Below are 27,543 nucleotides of genomic sequence, written 5' to 3'. Positions count from 1 at the left end.
CCCACCCTGCTGCCCAGGTCGCCGCTGCAGGGTTGAGGGGCCACTCCCGGAGCCAGGGCACTGTCTATAGTGTTAGTGTGCATGCTCTTCTACTTTTCAAGTGAAAAAGGAAAAGCAGAAATAGGTACAGAATGGCCTCGGCTGGTGTGGCTCAGTGGATTGAGCGCTGGCCTGTGAACTAAAGGGTCGCTGGTTCAATTCCCAGTCAGGGCACAAGCCTGAGTTGAGGGCAAGGTCCCCAAGTGGGGGGCACATGAGAGGCAGCCACACATTGGTGTTTCCTTCTCTTTCTCCCTCCCTTCCCCTCTAAAAATAAAATCTTAAAAAAAAAAACAAACCCAAAATGAGAACATCCCAAGTCCCAGCCCTGGAACAGACAGATGCCAGAAGCACAGCCGCGGACCCACCTTGTCCTTCGACCGGACGGTGACCACGGAGCTCCCGAACCTCGAGCTGGCCTGTGGGATAGAGTCTGGGGTTACAATGGCCCCGGAAAGACACCCCAGAACATTTTATCAGCTTGAAATATGAAGAAAGGGCCATGTGTGCAGTTTCTCTTCCCTCCTTCCTTCCTTCCTTCCGCAGGCACTTACTTCCGGGGAGGTGAGCACATGCTGGGCCTGAAGGAGAATGGCGAGAAAGGGAGACTGTCAGTGTTACCCCAGCCTGTGTGGGGTTCTCACAGCCAACCTACACTCCTACCCTCTGTTTCCAGGCTTCTGCAGAAGCCTTACCAACATGCGCGCCTCTGGCGGCAGAGACTGCACTCAGAGGACGTCAGCTCGGAACAGACGTGCGGAGACGTTTACGTGTGAACATCTCAGCTAAGACACTCGATGGCGGAAGCACGCTGTGCAGTGTGGCACAGGGAGGTACAGAGCGGGCCCCGGTGGCACCGCGCAGCAAAGTCGCGCGTGGAACCTCGGGCCGTGTGAGCTTCTGTTAAAGACCCGCCCCGCCCCGGGGGGCGCCAGCTAGGAGTGCCCCGGCCTCCTCAGTCCCCGCTCTGCCGCTTCCCAGAAGGTGACTGGAGCCACTCCGCCCACATCTCCCATTTCTCATCTGTGAAGGGGACTAACACCAGCTTAGCGGCTTTGACATGGGCTCAGTAAGTTCTTAGAGAAAAACTCTAGGCTAACAGGCATTACATCTGCAGAGTGGGATTCTAGATAGAAGATTTTTAATTTTCCTTGAGCTGTCTTGTGTTTTCTAATGTTTTTACAATAATTTTTAGCTTGAACAGTGAATGAGGCTTATTTTTAAATTTGAAAACAATGGCCCAATATTTTAGGTCCAGGAAAGCACGTGGTAAAGCAGGGGCGGGAGTGGATGAAGCTGCCCTGGGCTTGTGGCCGGGCAGTGGCAGGTGTGACTGAGGTCAGTGTGACCCCGGGTCCGACTGGACTGGACCTGTGACACACAGCCCAGGGCCTGTGTGCGGACGCCGGGACCCGGTTCCTGTAGAAACGGCGAGCCCTGTGGCAGCAGAGGTGTGCATGAGAACGCTACCTTCTCCTCTGGACACGGGGACATCCAGGACTTGCATTTGCCTGTCACGTCACCAAAGATGGTGTGTTTGCCATTGTAGATGTAAACTCGGCCGTCCTCTCCCCCGATCAGCCCAGAGGTCATGTCTGCTATCCTCAGGGGGGCCGCCACGATGACATCATCTGCGAGCGAGACCAGCGGAGGGGTGTCAGGCTGCTCCATGCCCCCTACCCATGTCCCACCGCCCCTCCTGCCCTGCGTCTGCCCTGGCAGCCAAGGCTCCAGCTTCCCACCTGGTCAGTTGGTGACAGCTGGCGTGGCAGCTCTACTGTCACCTCCTTCGAGGACAGCTGCCTGGTGTACACCTGGTGCTGGTCCCACCGGACTCTACTTCCAGGCCCAGGGGCCACGAGGGGCCGATAGCAAGGGCAGGACCGATAGCAAGGGCAGAGCCTCACCGACCCAGCTCAGGACCAGGGCTGGGACGGGACTCAGGTGCTGGCCGGAGGCACGGTCCCTTTCCTACCTATGCCGTCGCCGTCCAGGTCGCTCAGGTGCAGCACGCCCCCGAAGCGGGAGAAGCGGCGGTCTCCGCTGAAGGTGCTGAGCAGGGACGGCTGAAAGTCGGGGGTCAGCTCGTACATCTGAGTGGCTCCCCCTTGGTGCAAGGTCATGGTCAGGAAGGCCATCTTGGACACGTCGTCTGGAATGAACCGCACACGTCAGGACCGCCACTCACACTCATGAGGACAGGACGTAGAGCACTGGTGGGTTCCTGCTCCCGCTTCTGGCTTCTGTCCCATGAGGGTTGTGGGTCCCGCAGACACCCATACCCGGCTGCAGGATGGGGCAAGCACAGTTGGTAGGGAGGTGCCGTGGCTTCAGCTCCAAGACCCAGCACGGTTAGCTCAGTGACACTGCCAGACAGCTGCCCTTTCCTGCCTGGCCCCAGGGCACCCACCACATGACCTCCTTTCCTGTGTCCCAACACCCCACCCCCCGTGTCCCTACCCCGACCCCCAGCCTTTGGGTGGATCCAGATTCTAGCCTTGCTCGGGGCCACCGCCCCGCCCATCACGAATGTCCACCACAGCCCTTCCTGCTTGTCTCTGGGCCCTGGAACCTATAGCCCCTGCCAACCAGCACCAGCTCCTCCTGTGGCATTGGGCTCAGGTGTCCCCTCCTCCAGGAAGCCCGCCACTCCCACCTGCCCCTTCACTGCCCCCCCGCCTGCTGTGTGCCGCCACAGGTCCCTTGTGCGTCCCCAGTGTCAGGCTGTCCCTCTACAGCGATGAGACCAGGTCAGCAGCACTGTGCACTTTGGGTGTTGCTGGGGTGGCACAGGGCCGCATACGTGTTTCCTGAACACATGGCTTCTGGACAGTGTCAAACAGGGCTACTTCGATGTTTGCCTATAGACGTGCTCGTCTGGGACAGGCTGGATGCCAGAAACGGGCACCTTCACTGAAACAAGGGCGGCGGGCGGGCGGCCCTCTGCGGGGCTCCCTGCAGCCGGCACAGTGGTACTGACGTCGGCACCTGTCGGTGCTGTGGGTGAACGGAGAGCTGATTCCACTGTCCCAGACAACCTCCCGCCCTGCATCTCACAGCCAATGGTGAACCAGACACGACAGAGCCCACAGCCAGCAGAGCCAGCGGCCGGGGTGGACGTGGGGACGGGCTGCTGTGGGACTCGGCACTGGGCGCTTTCACATAAAGCACAGCACCTGCCCTGCCCCAGCCGCCCAGGGCACCACCGTCACTTGCCATGTGAAGTCCCACCGGTCCAGAGCGGGTGACCCGGGAGAAACCCTCATTCCCTTTCTGACATGCTTCTGTTAGGGACCTGAGCTCCTGGGTGGTCACACAGCAGCAGCTGGAGCTCTGTCCCCACTCCCCACCCAGCCACAGGGAGGTGGCAGCAGTTTCTCCCTCTGGCTCCACCTGCAGCAGGCATTTTGGCGCCAGTTCTGGGTTCTGAATCACAAGATTTTGGGGGCCTCCAGCCCCAGCCAGGAAAGGAGACCAGACATACCAGCTGCCCTCCTGTGTGACTGCAGTGGGGGCTTGGTTGCCATCTGTACTGTCCGTGAGGAAGGAAGTGTGCAAGCCGGGGTCGGTCAGGCTTCAGGTCCATACCCCGCCCCCCTGGCAACGGGCCAGGGGCCACAGGACCTACCGTGTGTCGGGGCCCCGAGCAGCAGCACTGGCTTCCGGGCCCCGTTCATCATCACGTGGCCGCTGGACAAGGAGGTGCCCAGCTTCCCCATCGCCTGGGAGACAGAACAAATCCAAGTACAGCTCAGAACACGTCCGTGCCCTGCGGTGCCCCCCATCCTGGGGAGGGGGCTGGAGGGAGAGGAGGGCGGGCTGCTGCCCTACCTTATCCCCGGAGATGGTGAACCAGCTCTGGCAGTGCGGCGGGAAGTAGCCGTACACCCGTCCGAGGCTCTGCTTCTTGTCGTGCGTGTGGGATGACAGGCCCAGGCTGGAACGCAGCGCGCAGAGTGTCGGTGGCACGGGGTCAGGACCTTGCCCCCACCCGTGTCCTTACCCGACCACGGGCATGGCGGAGGGGGCTCAGGTGCAGGCCCACCGTTCTGCCCCTGCTGACAGCAAACCCAGGGACACCCAACCCAGCACGCCTGGTGTCCTTGTAAGAAGGGAAGGACCCCGGGGATGGGCAGAGAGGTCACAGGGGGAAGGCGGCCGTCTGCGGTCAAGGAGAGAGGCCTCCGGAGAAACCAGCGCTACAGACACCTTGACCCTGGACTCCCGGCTCCCGGACTGGGGGGAGTCTGTGTGTGGCCTTCCCTGCGGCGGCCCCAGCAGATTTCTGGGGGAATTCGCACCAGAGCCTTAGCTTTTACCCGTGGGGTAAGGATTGCTTAGCCCATAGCCCTGAACCGCGCCCGTCAGTGGGGCAGGTGCCCGTCCGTGCCGCCCACCTGCTGGCGTTCTTCCAGGTGGGGCTCCCCACCACCAGCAGCGTCCTGTTGTCCACGCGGATGCTGTGGAGGGAGTACCCCAGCCAGGCAAAGTCCTCCTCGCCCCTCACCAGCCAGTCGGCCGCTGCCACTGTCAGGTTCGCTACACAAGACAGGTGGTCACTCACTTTACGCCGACGGGGACAGGCCGTGGTTGACGGGCTCATGGGCCAAGCGTTTGCCAGAACTCCCAGATGCCCCCTCCCCGGGCCTCACAGGTCACATGAGAAATTTTTAAAGCTCAATTCCGTGGCGTGAGGGACGCTGCCGAGAGGCCCGGGTGCCGGGGGTCCCTGCCCTGTACGGGTTGATGAAGACGGGCCTGGACCCCCAGGTTGCGGCCTGTGTGCAGACTCTGACCGAGTCACTGGACAGGACACCCGCCCGTGGCTGGGGAACCGCCAGGAAATCTGGGTGAAGGGACACGAGGAGGAAAGGGGACAATGTGGATGCAGAATTCCCAGGGACCAGACCACTACCTCCGTTGCTGCGGCTGGGGCCGGAATGAAACGCAGCCACCATGCCCCTCTGCTTCCCTCCACCTGGCGCGAAGGGGGAGCCGGCCACCAGGTCAGGCTCGCCGTCTCCGCTCACGTCGGCGGCCAGGAGCGTCCAGCCCAGGTTGCAGTGTGTGTCCTTAGGGGAGACGGAGACCTCGTGCTCCCACCTGGAGCAGCTGGGGCGCTGCACCTGGCGGGGGGGGGGGGGGCCCACATACCTGACAGGAGATGGTGACATTGGGGGACGGCGACAGTCTTCCCTCTCGGGAGCCGAAGTAGACGTACACTGCGCCCTGGGACAGGACAAACCCCGGGCGGCGGTAATGTTGGCGCAGCCCAGACCCAGAGGGCCGCAGCCAGTCCCCGTGTGACACCAGTGGGCAGCAGTGCTGGGGCGGACACTCGCCCTGCTGCTGCGCAGCAACACTTGGATTTGCGTTTAAACTGCATCTCCACCAGGAGGCCCCTGAGCCCCAAAGCAGAGGCGCATCTGCCGCAGCCCCCCAGGGCCTTGCTCTGCTGAGCAGTGAGGGACCCTGCTCCCCACTCATGCCCGTGCCCCCAGCCCCCCCCTACCCCGCTCTGGCTCCGCCCCTCGAGCCTTGGACAGGAGCATCATGTGGGAGCCCTGGCTGCCTGTGAGGCCTGCTGGGCAAGGTCACGAACCATCCCCGAAGTCCCCACCCCGCCCATCTGTGTCCCATCAGGAGCAGTGACGGGACCCTCTCTGTCCTCCCACAAAGGGGGCAGATGGCTGACAGGACTCCACCACCTGGAAGTGGCTATGACAGGTGGGAGCCCAAGTGTGAGGACAGCAAAGTGTCTCACTCCGGGGTCACATGACTGCACCCCAGCAAGACCTGCCCTCACGTCTGGGAGGACAGATGGTCAGGAGACGGCGTGGTTCATGAGTCGGAAGGAAGTGTGAGGAGAGGCTGGGGTCTGTGCCCGATAGGACAGCTCCCGGAGCCTCCTCTGCTGGGGTGGCTGGAAGCTATGACCGCCTGGAACTCGTCACCTTCACTGCCACTCACCTCACGGGGGAGAGCATCATACTTGCTGGGCGTGGGACACTGCGAGGCCAACTCGAGGCCGGGGAGGCGGGAACAGGCGCCACCAGGCAACTGAGGTCACCTCAGGGACCCGAAGGGGGCCCAAGGTCACCCTCCCCAGACGCTGTGCCCGGCCCCCTGCCTGCTATCTGTGGAGGCCCTGTCCAGCACTGGCCACCTCCGGGGCTTGTCCCATCCACCCACCCACCCCCTGCCTCCCCCACCGCCCGCCTTACTTTGTATGTGAGCTGTGCTGAGCCCACTGAAGGGGCACCTACGGCCAGGTCGGGCACGCCGTCCTTGTTGAAGTCCAGCACGGCCAAGGCCGAGCCAAAGCGGCCTGCGGGCTAAAGAGACACGGAGACCCCTGGGCTGAGCCACAGCTCCGACAGCACCGCCGTGTCCCTGGGAGGGGACAGGCCTGGGCCGCTGTCACATGTGGGCTCCGGAACAGAACTGCGTGTCCCCATAAGCATGCCCACGACAGGCAGCTGCTCCACCCACATGTCCCACGTGCAGTGCCAGTGGGCACCGTGGCTCTCACACCAATGGCACAGCCTGGACCGTTCCCGCAGTTCCAGAAAGTTCCACCGGGGACACTGCCCTGCACGTTGTTCTAAGCACGCCACAGGGACTGAGGTGTTCTTATCATCCCCACGTCCACGGCTTACAGACGGAAACTCAGTCATTTGGGGACAGTTTTCTTCCACGGTGGGTTTTCTAGGTCTTTCCCCTACTGCCTGGAATCGGCCGAGATGGAAAGTGACTCAGAGGTTGAGGCTCGAGTGCGGTGCTGGTTGCTGGACGCACGTGCTCTGGGGCCTGCGGGCCACCAGTCGGCCAAGTGCTCCACACTGCGCGCAATGGGGCCGTGAGCACAGTGGGAACCCATAAACCAGAAAGTGTCCTCGGGGCACAGAGCAACAACAGCTGAGGACACGTCACCTCCCCGCCAATAAGCCCCCTGCGGGTTGGCCCATCATTCCCAGAGAAACAATCCTGAAGCAGGTCAAGGCCTGGGCTCTCCGTCCGAACTTCACAGACAAGGTCACAGAAAAGCTGAGAGCAGGGCCCAGGTGCCAGGTTCCCAGCCCCGCCCACGACCTTCTGTCCTCCCTTCCAGTCAGCAGGGGTCACGGGGGACAGGGCTCAGGGCCTCCTGCCTACCTCCTACCTCCGCGGGGCTGTAGAATTTAGCATCCACAGGAAGCGGCTGCCTCCAACCCCCATCCACAGGGCCCAAAGGACCCCAGCTCACGGCAGTGTGACGCCGGTGGCCAACGTCACATAGCACAGGAGTGGGTACAGTTATTGTGGAACTTCCTCATGTGGCATCAGAAGCTTCTAGAAAATGTCCCCTTGGGGGTGTGTGACCTTGCCCTCTGGCCAGTCAGCTCACTCACTCCTGGCGGACCCAGGGCTCCCTCCATGGGAGCCTGAACTAGATCAGAAACCACCGTATTTGTCATGCTCGGGGCCAGGCTGTTTTATTTTGTGTCCACAGCACTGAAGCCACAGCAGGTTATGGCCAGCCTGGGACAGGGACCCCGATGTGACCCAAACCCAGGTCCCTTCTCCTCCTGGTGCTTGACCCAGGGAGCCCGCAGTGCCACCAGAGTTCGTCACCTGTAGCCAGCGGGCTCTGCCTGCCCAGCTTGTGCCAGTGACGTCGCCTGGTAGCCCTCCGGGCCCTGGTGCTTCCCCAGCACTCACACGTGTCCACGTGGGACACCTGGACTGTCCCCCGTGCGGTGTGTGTGTTGGGGCCAACCACCTAAAAGCAGTGGGTCCCACACAGTGTCCGGAGCGGGGCTGTGTGATGGACCAGCGCCACAATCACATGAGATGTGGGCCGGGAAGCCTACGCCCCCCGACTTCTCTGAATCTGCTACCAAAACTCATCCGAAATAAGACAGTTACACAAGAAAACACAGGGTGGCTTCCTGTTACCAGGAAATCACCTGGCTGCTCAGAGCACTTCCCAGTTGCCTGTGTGTGGGCAGCATGGGGCCAAACCTCAGCGGTCGAGTGACAGCAGTGACGTGGATGAGCTTCCCATGGGACGTGCCACACGATGTCTGCTCTGGCCATCATTCTCGCCCTGCTCGCCATCCCCCTGGCCACCCCCCCCACCCCGACAGCACCCCGGGGGGCTGTGGTTGCTGACAGGAAGCGCAAGCGCAAGCGGTGCTCACCTGGGAGCCCTCCAGCACCCCGTGGGCCTCCTCGTCCAGGTCCAGGTCGATGGGGGGCAGGCCCAGGTCGTTGCCATAGATGAGGTACACGCGCCCCACGTGGATGTGGCCGGGGCGGCTGTAGCCTGGGGCGCCCACCAGCAGGTCGCCATGCCCATCCTGGTTGAGGTCGGCCGAGGCCATCACCCTGCAGGGACAAAAAGAGGACCTGTCGCAGTGTCCACTGACCCCCAGGTGAGACGTTCTTATCCTCCCATCTAGGGTCCAGCACTCCAGCTCCCCTCACTGGTTTTCCATCCTGCCCGGCCGCTGTGAGTATCGGTGTCTGAGGTTGTGCTGTATGTGACTCAGCCCCGCTCGCCAAAGAGAAAACCACCAACTGACCACCAACCACGGCGCCAGACAAGCCCAGAAGGGAGCCGCCCAGGCCGCCTTCTCGACGGCTCGGCGCCTGCCAGTCTGTCTGGTGGACATGAGCTGTGGGAAGTGATCCTTGACTCCCACCCCAGCAGAGAGCCTGCCCCGGGCTGGGACAGACACCATTGTCCCACATTCAGCCGTTTGTAAGCGAGACTCCGTGACCAGAATGCCTGTATTGGCCTGGAAACTCCAGGAGTCACTCATCTGTCCTAGTTCTTACTGGTCACACGGGGGCGCTGCTGTTCCCTGCCTTCTGGAGGCAGCATGCTGGCCAGGGAAGCCATGAAGGAGCCTCCTGTGCCGTGTGGCCACCAGCCCAGCTGAGGCCCGCCAGGGCCTTCTTTTGGAACAGTCTGCAAGGTCATGACTGTCCAAAGGAAGCCAGCATCACCTGCCACTCCTGGGGCCGGGGGCAGACGCAGGAGGGAACCCAAGAGGGAATGCAGTGTCACTTGGACGTGACAGGTGTCTCTTAAAGAAGGCATTTCAAAGCCTTCAGAAATCCACCCCTGTTGCCTCCGTAGGCCCTGTCCCAAGCCCCCTGCCCCCCACTTTTCTCTTTATGACGTCATCATCCCCCCAAACCAGCAACAATGTATCCCCAAGGACGGACACCTGACACGTCCTCCACGGCCCAGCGCTTCGGGGCTGGGGTGGCCCCGTACGGTGGTTAAACAGGACGACGGGCGTGAAGGAGGCGGCTGCACCTTTGTGCTGATTTAACCCAGTGAACATTTTCGTTGACGGCGAATTGACTGGAAAACAGGTGCTCACAGGCTGCGTCTGTCAAATGACACAGTGACACGAACAGGGAGCTAGACTGGAACCTACCAGCCAAGCCTGGAGTAGGGACGTGACAGGAAGTAAGACGCCAGGGGGCTGGACACGTGCTTCAGGGGCCGCTGGGAGCTGCCTGTGAAGATCGTCCGCAGGTTCCTCTCCAGAGTCTGGTACATGAAGGACAGGGAGTCCTGGAACAGAGGCCGGGCCGGCAGGTGAGGACGAGGCCCCCGCCCCGCTGGAGCTCTGGACCGATGCACACGGGAAATGCATTTCCACAGGCGCTAAAGACAACGCCGCTGTGCCTGTCACCAGGTAAGGTCACCCAAGACAGGCGGTGGGGGTGACAGTGGCCCCCCGACAGGCGCTGAGTGACGGTGGTCACTGCCCTGGTGTTGGGCCAGCAGGGAAGAGTTTGCCAGGAGTCGACCCCAGCCAACCAAGTCAGGACCATCAGCAGCGACTGTTGGAAGGTAAGGCAACAAAATCATTTTTTATGGACTAATGGTTTCCTAAAAGACCAGTACATTCCGGCTAGGGCCGTAATTATATTTGCATATACGCATCCTTTCATGTGAGAGAATTTGGGGGACAAGTCCCCCAACTTGCAATGCTACCTTGTTCTTAACATGGTCACTGCAGTAGCCAAGTACTAGAACCACCCAAGTTCAGGGGATGCGACCCTACGCCCACCCAGGGGTGACCAGACCATCAAGAGCCCCAGCAGCCCCCAAGCAGCCGGCTAAGAGCCGGGACAGCAGTGCAGGACGCTGGCAGCACAGACAGCGACTGCGCCTCTGTGTCCCCATGCCAAGCCCTCTGGCGGGCGACCCATGGTGGGCCTGTCCTCAGTCCACCCAGCTCTGGCTCCGATTCACCCAGGAGGCCGTCACGAGGCTCCCACCGTGCACCAGGCCCCACAATGGACCTCGGGAACGCAAAGTCCTTCCCTCCCACAGCTTTCCCTTTTGCAAAGGAGACAGACAAACTGCAGGTCAAAACGATACGTGTGTGAGGGGGCGCCCAGGATGGCAAGCCGTGTGCAGAGCCCGCTGCAAAACGTGGCGTGGAGCCCTTGTTCAAGAATTTCAAGGCGGGGACAGCAGACCGTTAAACGGAGGACGGGGCCCTGGGAGGCATGACTACCGGCTTCTGAGTGACCGCATCAGCAGCACACCACGACGTCGGCCCTGCCTGGGCCCTGGCCCAGCTCCTGCAGTCACCACTCAGTGTGCCTACACTGTTCTCCGGATATCAGGCGCCGTCCACGGTCCAACACCTCCGTGCCTCCCACCCTCTCACGGCGCCTTGTGTCCCAGGCGAACGAGACCACTCAGGTTCCTGAAACCCGGGAACTTTCCCAAGCCACTGCCAGCAATCCACACTCATTGAGGAAATACTCTCTGCCATTCAAGGCCTAACTCAAATGCCACCTCCTCCATGAAGCCTCCTCTGATAGCAGGGATACAATGTTCATCTTAGAGGCTAAGTATCCTCACCCCCTCAAATCCTCACTCACACATGATTACTTTTGAATTTATCAGCCCTGTTAGACTGAAGCTGTCTAAAGGTCAGTCTATTTCCCTTTCACTTCTGTCCCCCCCGAGAGTCTGTCACCTACAAATGACCTCAGGCACGACTGTCAGGTACGCCCAGCTTCCCTCAGGGAGGGGCGCTGCACAGGGAGCTGCAATGCTGCTGACGCACTTCGCACGAGGGACAAAAAAAGGAGGGACCCAGGGTCGCCCAGGGCTCCGCCGGACTCGCCGAAGGCCCCAGATCTGGATTTGCGTCTCAGGACGTCCCGCAGACCGGATTTGGAGGCCGAGGACCTGCTGGCCTGGCACCCGTCTGTGAGCGACCACACAGCCAGCGACACCACAGAACCAGGAACCACAGGAAGCCACGGGTCCCTCCCCGTTAAGGGGCAGGAAACGCTTACCGAGGTCCAGGAGTCCACACTGAAGACCACCCCTCGCTCGGTGTGCTGTATGTTTTTCCTGGTCTCTTTAGTCAGGGATGCAGTCAGATTCCTATGAAAATCATTTTTCTGTATGTGTGAGCCGCTGGAAAGAGAGAAACCGAACGGCTAAGACCGAGACACATAACTGAGTTGAAGAGGAGCGTCCAGTGAGTCACAGGGGAAAGGCCAGGAAGTGTTAACCCCTGAAAGTTGAAGGACCGTAACGCAAAGGAGCAAAGCTCTGGGAAAACCTTCCTAGGGGACTCCACAAGACCTTGTAGCAAACACACTTTCAGGCTTAAGAGCAGGTCTTTATGCAAAATATTGCTTACAGCCTCAAAGTTCTAGCGCACACAAGGTCTGGCTCCTTGCAGATTACTGAAGGAGCAAAGGCATTTCAGGATTTCACGCACGGTCAAGAGCTCGGTCCGCAGCTGCCGGGGAGCCTGGTGTGGGAGGGCTGACTCGTCTTTAACCGTGTGCAGGAACCAACTGTGTAATGAAGGGCATGTTCACGTGTGTGTTTTTACCAGCCCGCCAGGCTGACGCCTCGAGGAGCTGGACAGGCCCTGGAACAACTGAAGTGGGGGCTGGTGGCAGAAACACCGGAAGGGCCGCTGTGACACCGAGGTCGGACCCTGACAAATGGGAGGTCGTGAGCCCAGCGTAGCGGCACTGGGCTTGATTATAGCCGATTCCAGTAAACTCAACCGTGGGGCCTCGCAGGCCCGCAGCCCTGCACTCTCTCACGTATAAGCCTCCGCTGCAAAGCCCTCTGCTGAGCACCCAGCTCCCATTCCGAGAAATGTCTTGGCTGAAACGTCACTTCTCCAAAAAGCTCCCCTGTGCCTGGGTGAGGACACGCCATGGCCCATCCCAGAGTGATGGGCGTTGGCCCCCCCTGTCACACGGGAGGGCTCAGGGCCTACCCGGCTGGGCGCTGACGGGAGCAGGGCCCTGTCTCGCTCACCACGAGCACACCAACCCCTGGACTCGGATTTCTACAGCCAGAGAACCCCGCACAGCCTCCGTGCGGCCACTGGTGTGCTGGGCTCTACCCTAAGGGGCCACATGGCTCCAGTCACCCCCGTCTGCTCGTCTCCTTCCAACCCCACCGCCCCCACAAACCTGCAGCAATGTGTCCCCAAGGACACCGACACGGTTACGACACCAGCACCTGAGTCGGCAAGACCCCCCCCCCTCCAGCACATGTGTCCGGCCTCTGGCCACCGCCTCAGACATGGCCTCCCCGGGAACTGCCTTTCCATTGTGAAGTCTGGGTCAAGCTCGTGAGCGAGGGCAGTTAGGGCCATAGTGATGATACCACGCACTACCATGCACGCTGGCGGAGCAGCTCACTGATGTGCTCGTGACCGGACACCCGCTCTTGTGCACAGTCCGCACACAATCCTGCCTTCGGCCACCTGCTGAAAGTCTCCGGCTCTCAAGGGCGGGCCTGGCATGTGAACGGCTGTCCGTCTGTCTGTCTGTGGTCACCTTTCCACATCTGCCAAGCACCCTCCAGGCCAGCTCCTGTTTCTACAGCCCATCCTGGAACACTCACCTATGGGTCCGGTTCTGCTGGCCACCGCAGGTGATGAACAGCGGGTTCTCGGGCAGGTGGCAGTCCCTGGGGACACAGTGACATGAGTCAGGCATTTCTTTCTGCCTTCTCTCCAGATGGGGGCAGTGGAGCTGAGTGAGGGGTCTCCCGGTGACATAGGCAGCCCTGCCCCACGGTCACCCAGGCTTGCAGATGTCCCAGTCCCCGTGTCCCTGCCCTGCACGGCAGAGCTGCCTCAGACTCAGGAGCGGGGACCGGGGCTGGAACAGGAGGAGGGATGGAACCCAGGACAAACGCATCCTGTAAAGTCTTCCTTTGGGACAGCTTGCACTGAGAGAAGGCTTGTCCCCCGTCCCTCCGCCACCAGGAGGTTGACGCCCTCACAACCGAGCGGGACGTGGGAAGTGCTTCTGGCGTTAGCCGGAGTCTGGCTGCGGCCGCAACCACCATCAGTTCACGGCTTCCTTAGGGAAATGTGTCTTCCCAGCGACATCACTTTGCTTTGGAAGATAACCTATCCCTAGTGGCTATAACGTGAAAACGTACATTTTTCCTTCCTGTCACAGAGCTGGCTGTGTGTCTGTCTCTGCATCCTTCTCCAAATTTCCCATACGGGTCCATAAATTCTGAATTTCTTTGTGTGTGTAAAATGCAAGCAATTTATGAAATTTCTGCCTCGATGACTCAGGACGAGGACCCAGAGACAGGAATCTCTTCCTTCTCACTCATCTTCTCCACTGTAAACAAGGTCCAGTCACATGTCTCCCGAGCCCTTGGACAAGGGAACCACAAGCCAGCACCCAGGCTGTGTTCCCACCCTTTGGGGACTGTCACACGCAGGCTTTACAGGGCAGGCAAACGCAGGTCACTCGCCCTTCCCTGTCCGCCGGGTCCCTCACGGTGACACCAGAGCCAACACACACAGCCTGCTGAACCCCAGGGCGAGCAACCTTACTCCCCCTGCCAACATCCCTCTGACTGGAGCGGCTCTCAGGGCCCCACTCACAGGAGGACCCCAAGCCTGGGGGGCTCAGCCGCGTGGGGACCACGTGCATGGGGTGGGGGGCGGGGCAGTTCCCTCGAACCCTAGAGCCCGTCCCCCAACCACTCGTGTGTGGCTGAAAACCCAGAGCCTCGAGATCTTACTCGAGGTGCATTTCACCATTAAAAATGACAGTGATAGTGGATTGTTCCTCTCTGCACAAGGGTAACTCACTGAGGGATTCCCAGGCTCACAGCAGATTTGCCATCGAAGGGAACTGTGTCACATCCGAACAGTACACGGTAAGTGGTCAAGGTCGTCTGAATGCTCACAGTGAAGGGCAAAGGAGCATCTTTAGGGCGTGACCTCCCAGAGCCATACCTGTGCAGCCACTCTGACCTGTGAACCCCGACCCTGCCAGCTCCTTCCAGGAATAGCCGCCAGGGGCCCCCTGGCCTGTGGACCCTGCTGCCCGCCTGCCCCTCCCTGCCCCTGGGGCTGCCTTCACTGTTCCTCTGGCCAGACCCACAGGGCTACCCTCTCTGGCAGCACACCCCGCACCACGTTGGAAATGTGCCCCAAGAGGCCCCTTGGCTCCCCCCCAATGATGCAGAGGCTCTGGGAGAGCCTGAAGGTCAACTGCAGCAGGAAGCGGGGACGACCCCGTCTCCCAGCCTCCTGCCGTGTGAGTCTCTGGTTCACGCTCACCCAGGGCATGCTGGGAAGAGCAGGAAAGGGGCTGGAGGATGACCAGCAGTCCCGTCAGGGCTACACACCAAATTCCAACAGAGCCTGTGCTTTACCGTGCATTTGCCACCTTCCTGTGCAGGGCAGGGTCAGCTGACAAACCCTTTGCAGCCCTCGAACCCTGAGAGGCCGGCAGAGCTGCTGCCTACAGAGAGCCGGCCTTCCAGGGTTCTCCCCGGTGGCGGAGCAGGTGGGGCTCAGTGGGGGGTGGACGCCAAGCTACTTCTCTAGGCCACAGGCTCTGCTACATCTACCTCTCGGGCCCCTAGAACTGGAGGAACATGGGCAAATCTAACCCTGCGGGGGCTGGCTGAGCTCTGATTCCTCCGGATGGGGATGAGACAGGTGAGACTCTGCTTCTCGTCTCCCAGCAGAGACCCTGCGAGTGCTGCTGGGGACAGGGTGGTGGGGCGGGAGCATCCGGGAGCGGCTCACCTGGTCCCGTTCTCCAACATGTAGCTGGTCAGGCGGTAGATGTTGGTAGACCAAAACGCCATGTCGTCCAGCCCGCCGAGGAAGTACTCTTGGAATTGTTCCACCAGAAATGGGGACTTTCGGGAGTAAGTGGGATACAGCTGCAGCAGAGAAAGAAAAACAAGGACGTAAGTAAGCAAGCGAAGCAGGCGCTTCTCCGGGGATGTTTGCAGCCCTCTCTGTGCAGACTCTGAGGACTGAGGCCTTTACCTTGGAAACAGCCAGCATCTCCCCGTACCTGCAACACAACGACAAGGTGGACAGTGAGTTGTGGTTCCCGCAAAGAATGAAGCAGACAATGAGGAAAACCCCCCACCGACATGTATCCACTATCTCGTGGCCGCCTCGAAGAAGCCAAGTCCACAAACTGAAACCCACTCTCGGGGCACTGAGCCCCCGGAGCGTGAGCGTGGGCGCCACAGCGGGGTCGGCTGGGAGCTTCCCGCGGCCTCGCTCACATTTCCAGGAACTGGAGGTAGGTACAGTCCACGATGGCATTTCTGGGGATGGCCTCTCGGCCGTAGAGCTTCTTGTAAATCCCCAGGAGGTCTTCGACGGGCACGTACCTGAGGAACGCAGTGGGACAGAGAGAGAGTCGTGTGATGCTGATGCCACAGAAACAGCAGCAGCGACGTCGGCGGCCAGTTACCCCGCAGGCACCGAGGGCCAGAGCCTCGCAAAGGGCTTCCCACGGGGCCGCACCTACAGCCCGCGCCCGTGGGGCTGGCGCTGTGACAGCACCCCCCACCAGCCCGTCCAGAGAGAGGAGGCCGGGCACAGAGGAGTTTGCCAATGCGGCAGAGCAAACCCCTGGGGTCTTCAACATGTGTCTGGAAGGTCCGCAGTGGGAGGCTGGAGAGGACAAGAGGGACGTGGTGCTCTGTGATCTCAGAGTCCAGGAGCAGTGGACACGTTTCATTCTGTCCAGTTGAATTAGTCTCAAGAGTCGTCATTGCGAAAACACCCAGAACATCTCGCATCGACATCCTGCCTTTACCGTGCACGTGGAGGCGGTGAAGGGAAGTCCCGGCCGGGCCCCGGTGCGTGGACACGAGGCACTCTGGCGGAGGAGCAGCAGCATTGTGTGGTTATCACAGCCCGGAACAGAGGCGTCTCCCACCCTCATTGCGAAGCCCCTGGACTGTACCGGCCGGAAATCACCGGCCGATGAAACCAGGTCTCAGTACAGAACCTACTGGCGTCCAGTTTTTATTTTCACAAGAGCATGGGGGTGGCCCTTCCAATGAAAATAACTCAAAGGCTAAACAAAATAACAAACATTTTTTTATGTGAATCACCAAGCTAGCAAGAAAGTGAAAAATTTCCAAAGACCCAAACGGAAGTGAACCTGGAAATTCTGAGAGGGACGTGAGGGGGAGAGCCGGCTTCTGCCCCAGGTCCTGCCAGACTGGGACCTGGCGGAGCTCTGGTGGCTGCGGGCCGTGCGGCAGACAGGAGGCGGGAAGCGTCCCACGTGGGCCGTCCCTGAGGAGGCCACCTCAAAGCCGACACCTCCTGTGTGAGTGCCGGCCAGAAACAGACCCCACCCACGAACAAGGGCAGCAAAGAACCACCGGTGCTCCTCTGGGCAACGGAGAGAGGGGGACCTGCCCTGGCCTGGGCAGTCACGGCAGGGTCCCGCACCTGAGCCGCCTGTGGATTCAGAGAAGCTGCAAGGGTTGAATGTAGCTTAATGAGGTCCCAGGTCAGAAGGGGCCGAGACGGGCTGCTCTGCAGAGCTCGGCGCCCACTCCTGCCTCCAGGGACCGCGCCACACAGTAGGACCAAAGCAGGACCAGACCCCATGACCCACCATTGGAAATGGGCGTTGGACCCAGTGCAGACGCCACCATGTGTGGCGTTAGAGGGACTCCGAACGCTGCTGCTGTCACATCTTCCTGGGGCCCCCAGGGCCAGCTGGCCTCAGGTGCCCAGCAGGGACTCCCTGGCCCTGGGCCTGCCTTGTTCGGAGGCAGCTGCACCAGGGACAGGCGCACTCTGAGCTCTGCAGGCATGGTTCCCACTGGCCCTCCACGCCCCGGGGCTGGGGCACAGACCACAGGCCAACTGCTTAGCAAACATTGAGAGAAACGCACGCCACCGGGCAACCAGCGGGGAGCCGCTATAACATGGGACCTGGCAGGCGTGCAGGCAGCACACCCCTGAGAGAGAGAGGCCACCACGCATCAGGAAGGCTCGGTTTGCCGGAAGATCCACGGTTTGAAGCATGAATGTTCCTAACAACGTACTTGCAAGCTCACACACGGCAAAGTGACAGAATTACAAGGAGAGGCTGAAAACACCCACACCGTAGGGGGACTTTTTAAACAGATTTCTCTCAGTGACTGCTCAATGGGCCTCATTAAAAACACACAGAGACCGTCTCGTCTGTAGCTCCCGAGACGCCTGCCGGTCTGTTGCTGGAACTGGGAGGTGGTGCGTCATCTTACCGTTTTTTCTCTATAAATACACATTCTTTTCTAAGTTTGCTATAATTCGAGGAATTTTTTTAGGAATTTACTCACACTATTCTAATCTGCAGCTTCATTTTTCAAGATCTGCACAGCAGAAGACCCCCCCCCCCCCCCCCCCCCCCCCTGCGAGGACACTGTAAGCTCTGTTTTCACGGGGAGAGTGCATCCAGCTCCCAGAGAGGCCCCTCGGACCTCACACCAGCACGCACGCCGTGCTTACCAGTCCCGCGCGAGGTAGTTGAAGTTAAACTCAAACTGGCTCAGCACGTCGCCGCCTGCGTGGAGAAAAACATGGACACGGGCGGGTCAGTGACCGCACGCAGCAGGCCTCTCTCAGCACAAGTCTGCGCTACCCGAGCTGCCAGTTCTCGGCATCATTACGGGTTCCTGTCACTGTTTTAGGGACCAGCGTGTCTTTATGGACACCGGTCTTCTAAAATCTTCACTAGTGACACACTAGGGAAAAAAATCCCCACACAAGCAAAGTTTTTCACTTCAAGATGGACCGCAAGCATTCTTCTCAGTAAACGCCACTCACCATCTAGTTTGCAAGTTTAAAGGTAACTTACTACAGAAAAAAGACGGCATTTACCAATTTAAAGCTAATGTATTAGTGGACCCTACCTCATGAACTTACCTGATGTAAAAGTTAAGTGACTCTGAAGTTATGGCACAAGCCAATAAAATGAGATATATATATATATATATATATATATATAATTATTATTATTATTTTTTACAAATACACGAAACTCACGCACACACACAACTTCCAGGTCAGCTCCCCGCTAAATGCCTGCAGCCCAGGGGAGCTCCCGCTCCGAAGTGCTAGTCAGCACACGCTGCTGGCCGGGTAGGGAAAAAAGTACGTATGTGAGCAGAGCAGCGACCGCATCCCACATAGAACCCAAGCGCGGCAGAAGAAAGTTTGGCAAATGCACAAAACCGTACCGAAGTCTCCGGCCGTGTGCGCCTCGGAGTAGGAGCCGTGGAAGTCGATCTGAGGAAGGAAGAGACCGTCTGAGTGTGGCAGAGGGTGGCCTGCGGACTGCGGAGGTGGCACAGTGCTCTGCTCAACACTCAGAGGAACATCTAACTTCACTGTTTCATCTGTTGGCAGAAGTGACGCTGGCAGCTGGGTTGTACGCCCAGCACCCGGTAACAGGAAAGGCGCTGCGGACGCGTGAGGCCCCGCAGACACCCACAACCATCTCCACTGAGCCCCCGGTCATGCTTATCGCAGAGCCGGGTCAGCATCGGTGCGTGACCACGGACTCCCCGGAGCCTAGTCACTAGGGAAGGCCACAATGTCACCCTGGGGATATGGCATTTTCATATAGAAAATTAAAAAGAAAAGTAAAACCCCAAACACGTGGAGCTATTACTTTTAAACAGACCCATGTAGCAGGTACTCAAATCCTTATTAAGATAAACAGCTTGAAAAAAATCATAAAATTTCTCGCATACTGTTTGTCACTAAAGTGACATCACATCCGCTGCAGTTTTCAGTGCCCATCGGTTGCTCTGCCTGCGTGGACAAATGTCCCTGTAACATGGAAACCTAGCAAGTACGCGGTGGGTAAGAAGTCTCATTTCCATGTGATGTGACTGCCTGAAGCTGCCCTGTGCTTTGGAGGGTCCCTGTGTGATCCCAGGTCAGGCAGGTCACTCCCGTGAAGTCGCTGACCTGGGGGACAGGTACTCACGGCCGCCATGGTCCTCAGGAACCCCTGCTCAATGCCCAGGCTGTGCCAGCTGACATCTGCCACCATGTGAGATGCGACTCCAAACAGGAAGGCGACCAGCTTCTCTGTGTCCTGCCGCAGATGCAAACCTCAGTCGGGAGTCTGGGTTATTCTACGTTAATCCCGTAAGACATTTTAATGAGTGTGAATTCATCTCCATTACTGACACTTAACAAAAAGTCAGCGTCCAGTCCCAAAAGCCACAGGACTTTGTGACCTGTTTTGGAAATGCTTTCAGATTACTTAGTATGGGAGCAAAACGACTAAGTGCCACACCCTAAACTTTTAAAAGCAACTGCTTCAAGCACTAAGGACCCTTCTGCTGGTCTCAGGTGCTGTGTTTGGCATTGACAGCCCAGGGGTGAGTGACCCTGCGGGGGAAGGGGAGTGTTTACAAATGAGGTCAACACAGGTGCAGCAAAAGGACTTTAATTTCTGGGACAGGTGGCCTGCCTACCTTCCCCCAGGGACGGGGGTAGTTCTCCCGGATGTAATGAACGCTCGCGTTGAGAAAGGGGGTCCAGTGGGTGCTCTCGGACACCTCGTGGAATCGCCCTGAGGGGACAAACGGCACTCAGGAGTCTTTAAGGAGGAGGTTCCTGATCAGATCCTCCACCCCCAACCAAAGCACTGCATCCCCCCACAGCACCCCCCGCCAAGCCTGTGGTTCCTTCTGTGGTGTCAAAGAATGTCTCGGAAGGAAGAGTTGGGAAATGGGAGGGACCCTACGCTGGCTCTCAGCACCTCTCCTGCCACCTGGGCCGCCACAGAGGTTGGAAGTGCCTTCCAGCCTGGCCCTAAAGCTACAGGGATAAACTGTGTTTTAAATCCTGTGTCAGCCTCCCTCACAGAACGAAAGACAGAGACCCCCACGTCTTGCAGGCCCTTGAATTTATCCTGCTTGTTTAAAACGGCCCCGAGCACCATCTGAGTGGGCCAGCGGGGTCCCGGGGCTCCTTCGTTCCCACAGGAGGGTGGCAAAGACAACCGGCATCTGCTGTCCACTCAGGTAAGTTACAACTAAGAACTGGTTTTGCTGAGAGTTCTCCCAGAGACAGTGCACACAATTCCTTGTGCAGAACACAGTATAAATCCAGGATCACCGGGGCAGGACCCCCCCCCCACCCGACACCCCTCCCCCAAGCAGCCAGCGGACTCACCGAAGCGCTCCACCTCCCCTGCAGCAGACAGCCGGGGCCTCCCACCCACCCAGGGCCGGCAGGGCTGCTCTGCCCTGTCAAGCCCCTTGTCCTCGTAATTACAGAATTTTACTCAGTATTAGGTGAGCCGATGAAACAGGAGTACAGAAACAAACAAAAACTCAGAACATCTGTGCTGAAGAGGTGGGTGCTCGTCGAGAGGACCACACAGCATGGGGCCGAGTCAGGGACCCACCCCCATGGGAAACGCAACCGCCAGCCCCACCTCACCTCTCTCGCAGATGCCGGGGTAGAATGCGTCGGGAAACACGGCTCCGGCCTGGTATGCGTCCTGGTGCTCAAGTAACAGCTGGGGGCAGGAGCACAGAGGTTAGGGGGATGCTGCGCCTTCAGGTTGGGAGGCAGGACGATGGAGGGCGGGGGAGGGGTGGAAGCAAAAACAAACTTCACGTGCAACCCAACACAACGCCGACAGCATGCCGCTTCAGGTTCTTTCTCTGAGCACTCAGGCCCCCCAGCCCCCCAGCTGAGGCACTAGGCGGATGGTGTGCCCACAACTGCCCCTGGTTGTCAGGGAGACCACAAGGGCGCCTTCCCCAGGGCACAGGCTCTGCTATTGTCCCCATTGGGGTGGCGTCAGGGGAGGCTGCCTGCCCTCTGACCTCAGTAGAGGCCAAGTCCCACCCCTCTCAGCCCGGGGAGAGGGGGACCCTGACTTCCACCCCACTTGGCAGTTAGTGGAAGCATCCCCCCCGGCCCTTCCCTTGCCAAGTTGTGGCAGAAGCAGCAACTAGATCAGGAGGTTTAAACAAAACCCCGAGTCTCAGAGCCTAACACCCAGGTTCTGATCGCAGCAGGTGCCGGAGGGGCTCGAAGGGATGAGCAGCCAGTGGGCAGGCACCCCTGTGAGCCACCCGGCACCCCAGGGCTCCAGCGAGCATTCCCCAGCACACTCGACACACCAGAGCGAGTCTCAGCTGGGAAGTGGAAGCTACGAGGACGGACTAAACGGAAGTTTTTGACAAAATGCAACAGCTGAAATAAAAATCACCACCAGCAATGGTACACAGTGACCTGAGCGCCTCCCGATAGAACATCACTTCCACGTTTTACCACATTCCTACCAAAAACATGTGCAGCGGGATCTAACCCCCACGGACCAGCAGACAGAGCCAACACTCAATTCTGCAGAGGTACCAGACTGCTCTTTCCCAAAATGTCAAGGTCACTGAAGACAGGGGGGCTGGAGGGGCTGTTTCAGGTTGGAGGTGGTCAGAGGGCACGGACAAAGCAGCACAACAGGGGACCCGGGCCCCAGAGCGCATTCCCGAGACCACTGGGACGTGGGGAGGCAGCCAGGACTGGAGAGCAGGGGCAGCACCACGCTGACTCCCTGCACGGGCGGTCCCGTCGCACCGTCCTTGTCTTTGAGCCTCCCACAATGGTGAGTTGAAGGCCACTCCGGACCACGCCACTCGCCAGTGGCTCTGGGAGGATCGATGTACAGTGAGAGGACATGAGGGCGACTGGGATGAGCTGTCAGCAACTCGAGGAAACCGGACAAAGGGCTTACGAGAATTACCTATTTCAACTATCAGTTTTAAATTACTTCAAAAAAAACATGGGGAATTGGTCGAATCAATTGTGGCACATTTCGGGTAACAGGAAGATAGGTGATTGTTGAAAACTGTTCTGAGGAGCTTCACTGAGGGAAAGGCATCTCTAACATAGTAAGTGAAAAAGATGTTAGTTACAGAATAGTGTGGAGAGTGTACGTTTTTTTTTTTTGTTTGTTTGTTTTTGAAAAAAACCTGCTAATAAATGCAGAAAAGGGCCTGGAAATATGTAAAGCAAAATGTTGACATTGGTTCCCTGAGAGTTTCCCCCTCACACTGAGTTATCAGTTTCTTAATCAGTCACAGCCTATTTGCAGGGTGGGGAGGGCGGAGCAGGCAGGGGGCCAAACCGGCAGGGTAGGCAGGGCTGTGGCTTCCTGGCCACCACACCACATTCCACACGCCACGGTGACCACAGGGGAGGGTCTGCTCTGTCCTTACAGCCCCTGTAAACTGACACACTGGCTCCCCAGCTTCACACTTTTTCCCGTGTCAGTCTGGTTAGCGTGAGTCAAGGTCTTTCAAGGGCAGGCACCTGTGCATGTTTTGACGCAAGAAAACCCCAGAACCGAGCAAACTCAGACCTGGGATGTGCAGAGCTGGCCGAGAGCCGCCGGCCTGTGGGGACATTCATGCAGTCGGCCAGCCCCCTCCAGGCCACTCCCCCTGTGGCATCTCCCAGACTGGACCATTGAGCCACAGGTCACCAAAGAGTGGCTTTGGAGGGAGGAAATCTGCAAGGACTCCCACACATGGAGATTTAAAAAAAACCACCCATCTTTGTAAGGGGCTAGGGTGACATAATATTATAAAAGGCAGTCACCCTGAACTGTCTCCATGAATCAGAAGGGGATGGGTGAGTGTCCCAGGCCCTTGGTGCTGGCCAGTGACAATGCTGGCCTGGGAGTTGGGGCTCCCCAGGGAGTTGGGGCATGGGGCAGGACCCGGCCACCTCCCACGTGGCAAGTCAGTGAGGCACAGGGGAATCCTCCCCCAGAAAACCACTCGGCACGGGCAGGACCGAGAGCCCATGTTGTGAATCCAGTGGATTCTGGCTTCTTCCCTTCTGCCTCCTGTGTCGGCATCAGAGACAATGACAATCAAAAGCAAATGCTGCCTTCTCCTGGGGGGCAGTGACACCGTCACGTGGGGACCTTGGAATGAACAGCTGGAAGTGTTCAGGCCTCCTGCTGTCCGCACCCGGCCAGCACGACCAGCCGGGAACTCTGTGACCCCACTCTGCCCCCCAGAGGGAGCCAGCGTTAACCCCCCTCATCACACGCAAGGGCTTCAGAACCATCCTTGTCCCAAAGCATCACTAGGCCACAAAACTAGAGTAGTGGGTAGGGCCAGATGGTCTGGCTAATTTGAGGATGGCAGAAGGTGAGCCCAGATAATTGGGCCCAGACAGGTGGGAGGAGCCAGAAGGCACACCTGCGGGGACGCCTGGCTGTCAACATCCCTCTCTGCGGTGACACAATCTGCATGCAACACACGGAGAGTGAGGAATGTGTGACTGAGCTCAGGCGTGACCGCTCTTTGTAAACTCAAAGAGATGGGGCCATTCTTAAAAGTTCTCTCCCAAATATTTGTCCAAACTAGGATACATGGCATTAAAATGTCTCAACGATGTTATTTCAATGACCTACGTAAAGAGTTCAAGTAGCGCTGCAGGGGACGTGCACCTTTCACCCCAAAGTATTCGCGGTTTACAAAGAAAAACAACGGCTCTGAAGGCACTGTTTACAGGTCTGCCAGGACCTCTGTGATGGACAGCTGAGGCCCCGGGAAGACGACCCCCACGATACCTCTTTGTAGTCGATGCCCCCGTCCTGAAGGTGGAGAAACTCGAGGGCTCTGTGGCCTGAGAAACAAAACACGCAAATCCACTGAGTTCAACCGTCAGCTGAAAACAGAGCTTCCCAGACATCATTTTGAAAGGAAAACATGTAATTCTACGGCTGTAACTCTCACGGAAGTGGGAAATGAAAATTAGTTTGTACGCACCTGCAGTCTTCATCGGCCACCATCATCACAGATTCATACATTGGCACAATATGTTAACATAAACATCGTAACACCACCACACGTCAACTTGGCACAACGGCCTGCAGATCCTGACGGGAACTAGCTCTCTGGCCCCGGCTCCCTCCCACAGACACTAACGAGACCACCTTCCACGCCTGGGGAGAGTCACAGAAGACAGACGCTGGGACCGGCACGGGCCAGCCCACGGAAGGAGCTCAGGGCGCGGAGGCCCTACCATCACGGGGGGCCGTGGGACCATCACAGCTCAGTAGACCCACTGCGAGGGAGAGGACCCCAAGTGGGAAACACGATGTGGGGCCCAAACCGAGGCCTGAGCCCGTGACCCTCCCGTGTCTTCTTGTCACCAGGCTGCGTGGGGAGGACAGAGCAGGCTGAGGCCCCGCCCCACCCCTGCGCCCTCAGTCTTCTCAGAATCACCCAGAGATGGAACAGGAACGTTCCGTGTGCAGGGGCCGTTCAAAGGCGGCACCTTGTTTCCACACTGAGTCATGTCCAGGATTTTAACCCAACAGCAGCCGCAGTTGGCGTGCGCACAGCCCACGGCCGACGGGCACATCAGGTTGCTGACCCAAACCCCCGGAGGGCGGTTCTGTTAGTTAACGGGCAGAAATGTCGGCCGTCCCCTCGGGTGCTGCGTAAGACGTGAACCGAGATACTTATAAAACCATCTAACTTAGTAAATAAGTGCAGTTTTAGTTTCCTTTTACATGAAAATCTTCAAAACTGCATGTTAGAAGTTGCCTTCAATTACGTTCACACAAACATTTACAGCTATCTAATCTATTGACCTATTTTGTTTTTAGTATATATTAATCTATTAGGACCTTTGCTCAGCTACTGAAGAAAGGCAGGCAACGATCTGATTTTGCTAAAATTTCAGATTTCATCTGTTCTGCTAACTTTAAAACGTGAAGGATTTAAAGACTTGAGAACCCCCGTTCACATCAGTCCCCCTTCGGGGGGCACTTGCATCGTTTCAGGAAGTCCCACTCCCCTCGTTTGGGGGAGAGGAGTTGAGGGACCCGGCCGCTGTGCAGTCCACGGCAGGGTGGGGTTCGAGCACAGCGCGGTCCTCTCATCCACTGTCTCCCGGGTCCCTGGGAGCAGCGAGTGTTCCATGGAGAAAAAATGGGCTGGGCCATCTGGACCAGCCGCTCTCGGGTCCGTTTCCTCACCTGTGAGATGAGGGGCTGGGTGTGTGGCCCTTCAAAACCACAAGGCCCAGCGCCCACACAGTGCTTGCCTGCCCGAGCTGGTGCCCAGGTCTAAGTTACACTGATGAATTCACACTGTTTGCATTATGGTTCCGCTTAGTACCTCCTGCAGGTGGCATAGCTATAAAATGTTGCTGTTTTTATCTAGAAGACTCAGGTCCATCTGAAATTAGTGCGGAAACCGCTGTGGATGTAACCTCACCTGATCATCTTACCAGTGACTCACCTTCCTCGTTCATGGAGACACACGACTGATCCACATCCCGTGAGACCCACATCCCAGGGCCCCCGTGACCCACATCCAGGTACCTCTGACCGCGCCCCCGAGCCCGCGGGCACCGGCTACCTGTGCCCAGCTGTCCCCGACGCCTGTTGTCACGCCAGGCACCTCGAATGCCAGGGACCACGCAGACGCCCTTGTTTCCTTGCCCTCCCCGAAGCTGGCCACCTTTAAAGCCACCCAACCCAGGGGACTCACTCCTGTGGCCACACGTGGCCCTCCCCATGTACTTGGGAAACAGATTCCTCACCCCCCTTGTCCATCCCTCACTGCCCCCTTCCCCTCCATGGTTCTGCTTCATGTGCCTCTGGTGACCCAGCTGGTCACTCTTCCCCGCCTGCAGAAGCCCCAGGACCCTCCCTCCAGCTTCCTGCCCCTCCGCTGAGCCCACCCCGACCGTCCACAGTCCTGGCCACCTCCCCTCTGCTCCCGGTGGCCAGGACAACATGCGGGACGGGCCTCTCAGCCTTTCTGACCGATGCGGTGCCCTGAAGGCCATGACCGGTCGCTGGCACTCACCGATTTCTATGTGTGTTGAAATGCCACATGGCGAGCCGCCAGGGCAGAGCGCACCCAGCGCGATGAGCAGGCCAGGCCAGAACCTGCAAGCAGACAGGACGCCCTCATTCATGGCTCCCTGGTGCTGGGACTGACCCGGCAGGCTGCCGCAGGCAGCTCGGGATTCGGGCCCAGACCCTCCAGCTTCCCTGCGGGCACGTCATCAACAGGAAGCCCAGCCTCGCCTCTAAGTAACATCACCTGCTGGTATAGCTAGCTGTTTACTGTCTCACTTCGCGGGAGCAGCCAACAGGCTGCACCTGGGAGAGGAAGGGGGTGCACCTGAACACTAAGTGCCTCCAGGTGGGGGCACGGCCCTACCGGGGCCCAGACTCCGATTCCTCTCTAACTCGAAGTTGTGTGGAAACGCAAAGCTGCCTCCAAAGAGTCTTCACTTTCTAAACAGCCAGTGTCACTGTCTGCAGTGAGAGTCACCAGGCTGGCCGCCTCACCTCACAAGGGCAGATGGCCCGTGCATCCTGTCCCCGCCTGTCTCAGCTGCCCGCTCGCGGCTCGCCTGTGCTGCGCCTCCCGCGCGGGCCAGCTGTTTGATGACCACCCGGAGCGGCTTCTCGTTCCGTGTGTGGCAACAGATACCGACGGGTGCAGTTACACAAGAGCAGCCACTCCCGCTCTCCACCCGGCCTGTCCCCATAGCTGCCCCAGAGCCTGTCCCACGGCCAGATTCCTGCAGCCCGAGCCAAGACGCCCATCCCACTCGGGGTGGAGGCAGGGGCACCGGCAGGGCCGAGAGACAAGGGCTCAGAGCGTCCTGGGCTCCGTGTGTACCTGTTGTGAACCGTGAACTAGCCAATCCACACAGCACCTGGCCTGTGGGGGAAGGCAGGGAAATTCTCCATGGAGCCCATGGCGATCTAAAAGCTCGGGCATGTTACACGTCAAGAGCAGGAATGGAGATCTTAAGGGTGGGGGAAGGATCCTTGGCCTCAGGCAAGCCACGTGGGAGAGCAGAGTAGGAGGGGGGACCACCTGAGACCCTTAGGTGTCTGTCAAGTTTCCTCTGTGCCCTTAACTGTCACCTGCAAAGCCCCGGCTGGAACCACAGCTCTGCCAAGCTGGGGCGTCGGGCCCAGCTGCTTCGAGGCCAGGAGCCAGAAGCCGATTGTTTTGTTGGGCCAACGGGGCGTTTTACGAACTTAGGCCAACTTTCTTTGAATGGAAAAATTCATGCAGAAATTCAAATTTCTAGCTCTTTAAAAAATTAAATAAAAAAAAAAGCCAGCTCACTGGCTTCGTGAGCTGACACCCCATGTGAAATGATAATCAGCTGGAGT

At 58.7% G+C, this 27,543-nt stretch overlaps 1 protein-coding gene across 4 annotated transcripts in view; it reads right to left on the bottom strand.

The window, feature by feature from the left end:
- The window catches only part of GPLD1 (glycosylphosphatidylinositol specific phospholipase D1), a 32,610-nt gene that overhangs the window by 4,073 nt on the left and 994 nt on the right, over window positions 1–27,543 (bottom strand). Inside the window, exons 1-25 of one of the 4 annotated variants that reach the window (XM_053915188.2) lie at window positions 26,701–26,851; window positions 26,210–26,292; window positions 23,956–24,011; window positions 20,802–20,880; window positions 19,829–19,926; window positions 19,333–19,443; window positions 18,578–18,626; window positions 17,847–17,901; window positions 15,611–15,718; window positions 15,363–15,390; window positions 15,114–15,253; window positions 12,950–13,015; window positions 11,365–11,488; window positions 9,474–9,613; window positions 8,223–8,409; window positions 6,264–6,374; window positions 5,194–5,268; window positions 4,955–5,111; window positions 4,437–4,578; window positions 3,871–3,976; window positions 3,668–3,761; window positions 2,015–2,191; window positions 1,510–1,670; window positions 594–620; window positions 408–458 (exon numbers count right to left, since the gene is read on the bottom strand). In XM_053915188.2, coding sequence (XP_053771163.1) covers window positions 408–458; window positions 594–620; window positions 1,510–1,670; window positions 2,015–2,191; window positions 3,668–3,761; window positions 3,871–3,976; window positions 4,437–4,578; window positions 4,955–5,111; window positions 5,194–5,268; window positions 6,264–6,374; window positions 8,223–8,409; window positions 9,474–9,613; window positions 11,365–11,488; window positions 12,950–13,015; window positions 15,114–15,253; window positions 15,363–15,390; window positions 15,611–15,718; window positions 17,847–17,901; window positions 18,578–18,626; window positions 19,333–19,443; window positions 19,829–19,926; window positions 20,802–20,880; window positions 23,956–24,011; window positions 26,210–26,292; window positions 26,701–26,726 — 2,451 coding nt within the window. In that variant the 5' untranslated portion in view covers window positions 26,727–26,851. Of the gene's footprint in view, window positions 1–407; window positions 459–593; window positions 621–1,509; window positions 1,671–2,014; window positions 2,192–3,667; window positions 3,762–3,870; window positions 3,977–4,436; window positions 4,579–4,954; window positions 5,112–5,193; window positions 5,269–6,263; window positions 6,375–8,222; window positions 8,410–9,473; window positions 9,614–11,364; window positions 11,489–12,949; window positions 13,016–15,113; window positions 15,254–15,362; window positions 15,391–15,610; window positions 15,719–17,846; window positions 17,902–18,577; window positions 18,627–19,332; window positions 19,444–19,828; window positions 19,927–20,801; window positions 20,881–23,955; window positions 24,012–26,209; window positions 26,293–26,700; window positions 26,852–27,543 lie in introns of those variants that run through there. The other 3 variants (XM_053915187.2, XM_053915189.2, XM_053915190.2) reach the window with 3 other exon arrangements.

This window comes from Desmodus rotundus, chromosome 12 (genome assembly GCF_022682495.2).
Source record: "Desmodus rotundus isolate HL8 chromosome 12, HLdesRot8A.1, whole genome shotgun sequence".
In the NCBI taxonomy this organism is placed as follows: domain Eukaryota; kingdom Metazoa; phylum Chordata; class Mammalia; order Chiroptera; family Phyllostomidae; genus Desmodus; species Desmodus rotundus.
The sequence above is the reverse complement of the archived record's forward strand: the minus strand, read 5'-3'. Positions and strand labels throughout refer to the sequence as shown.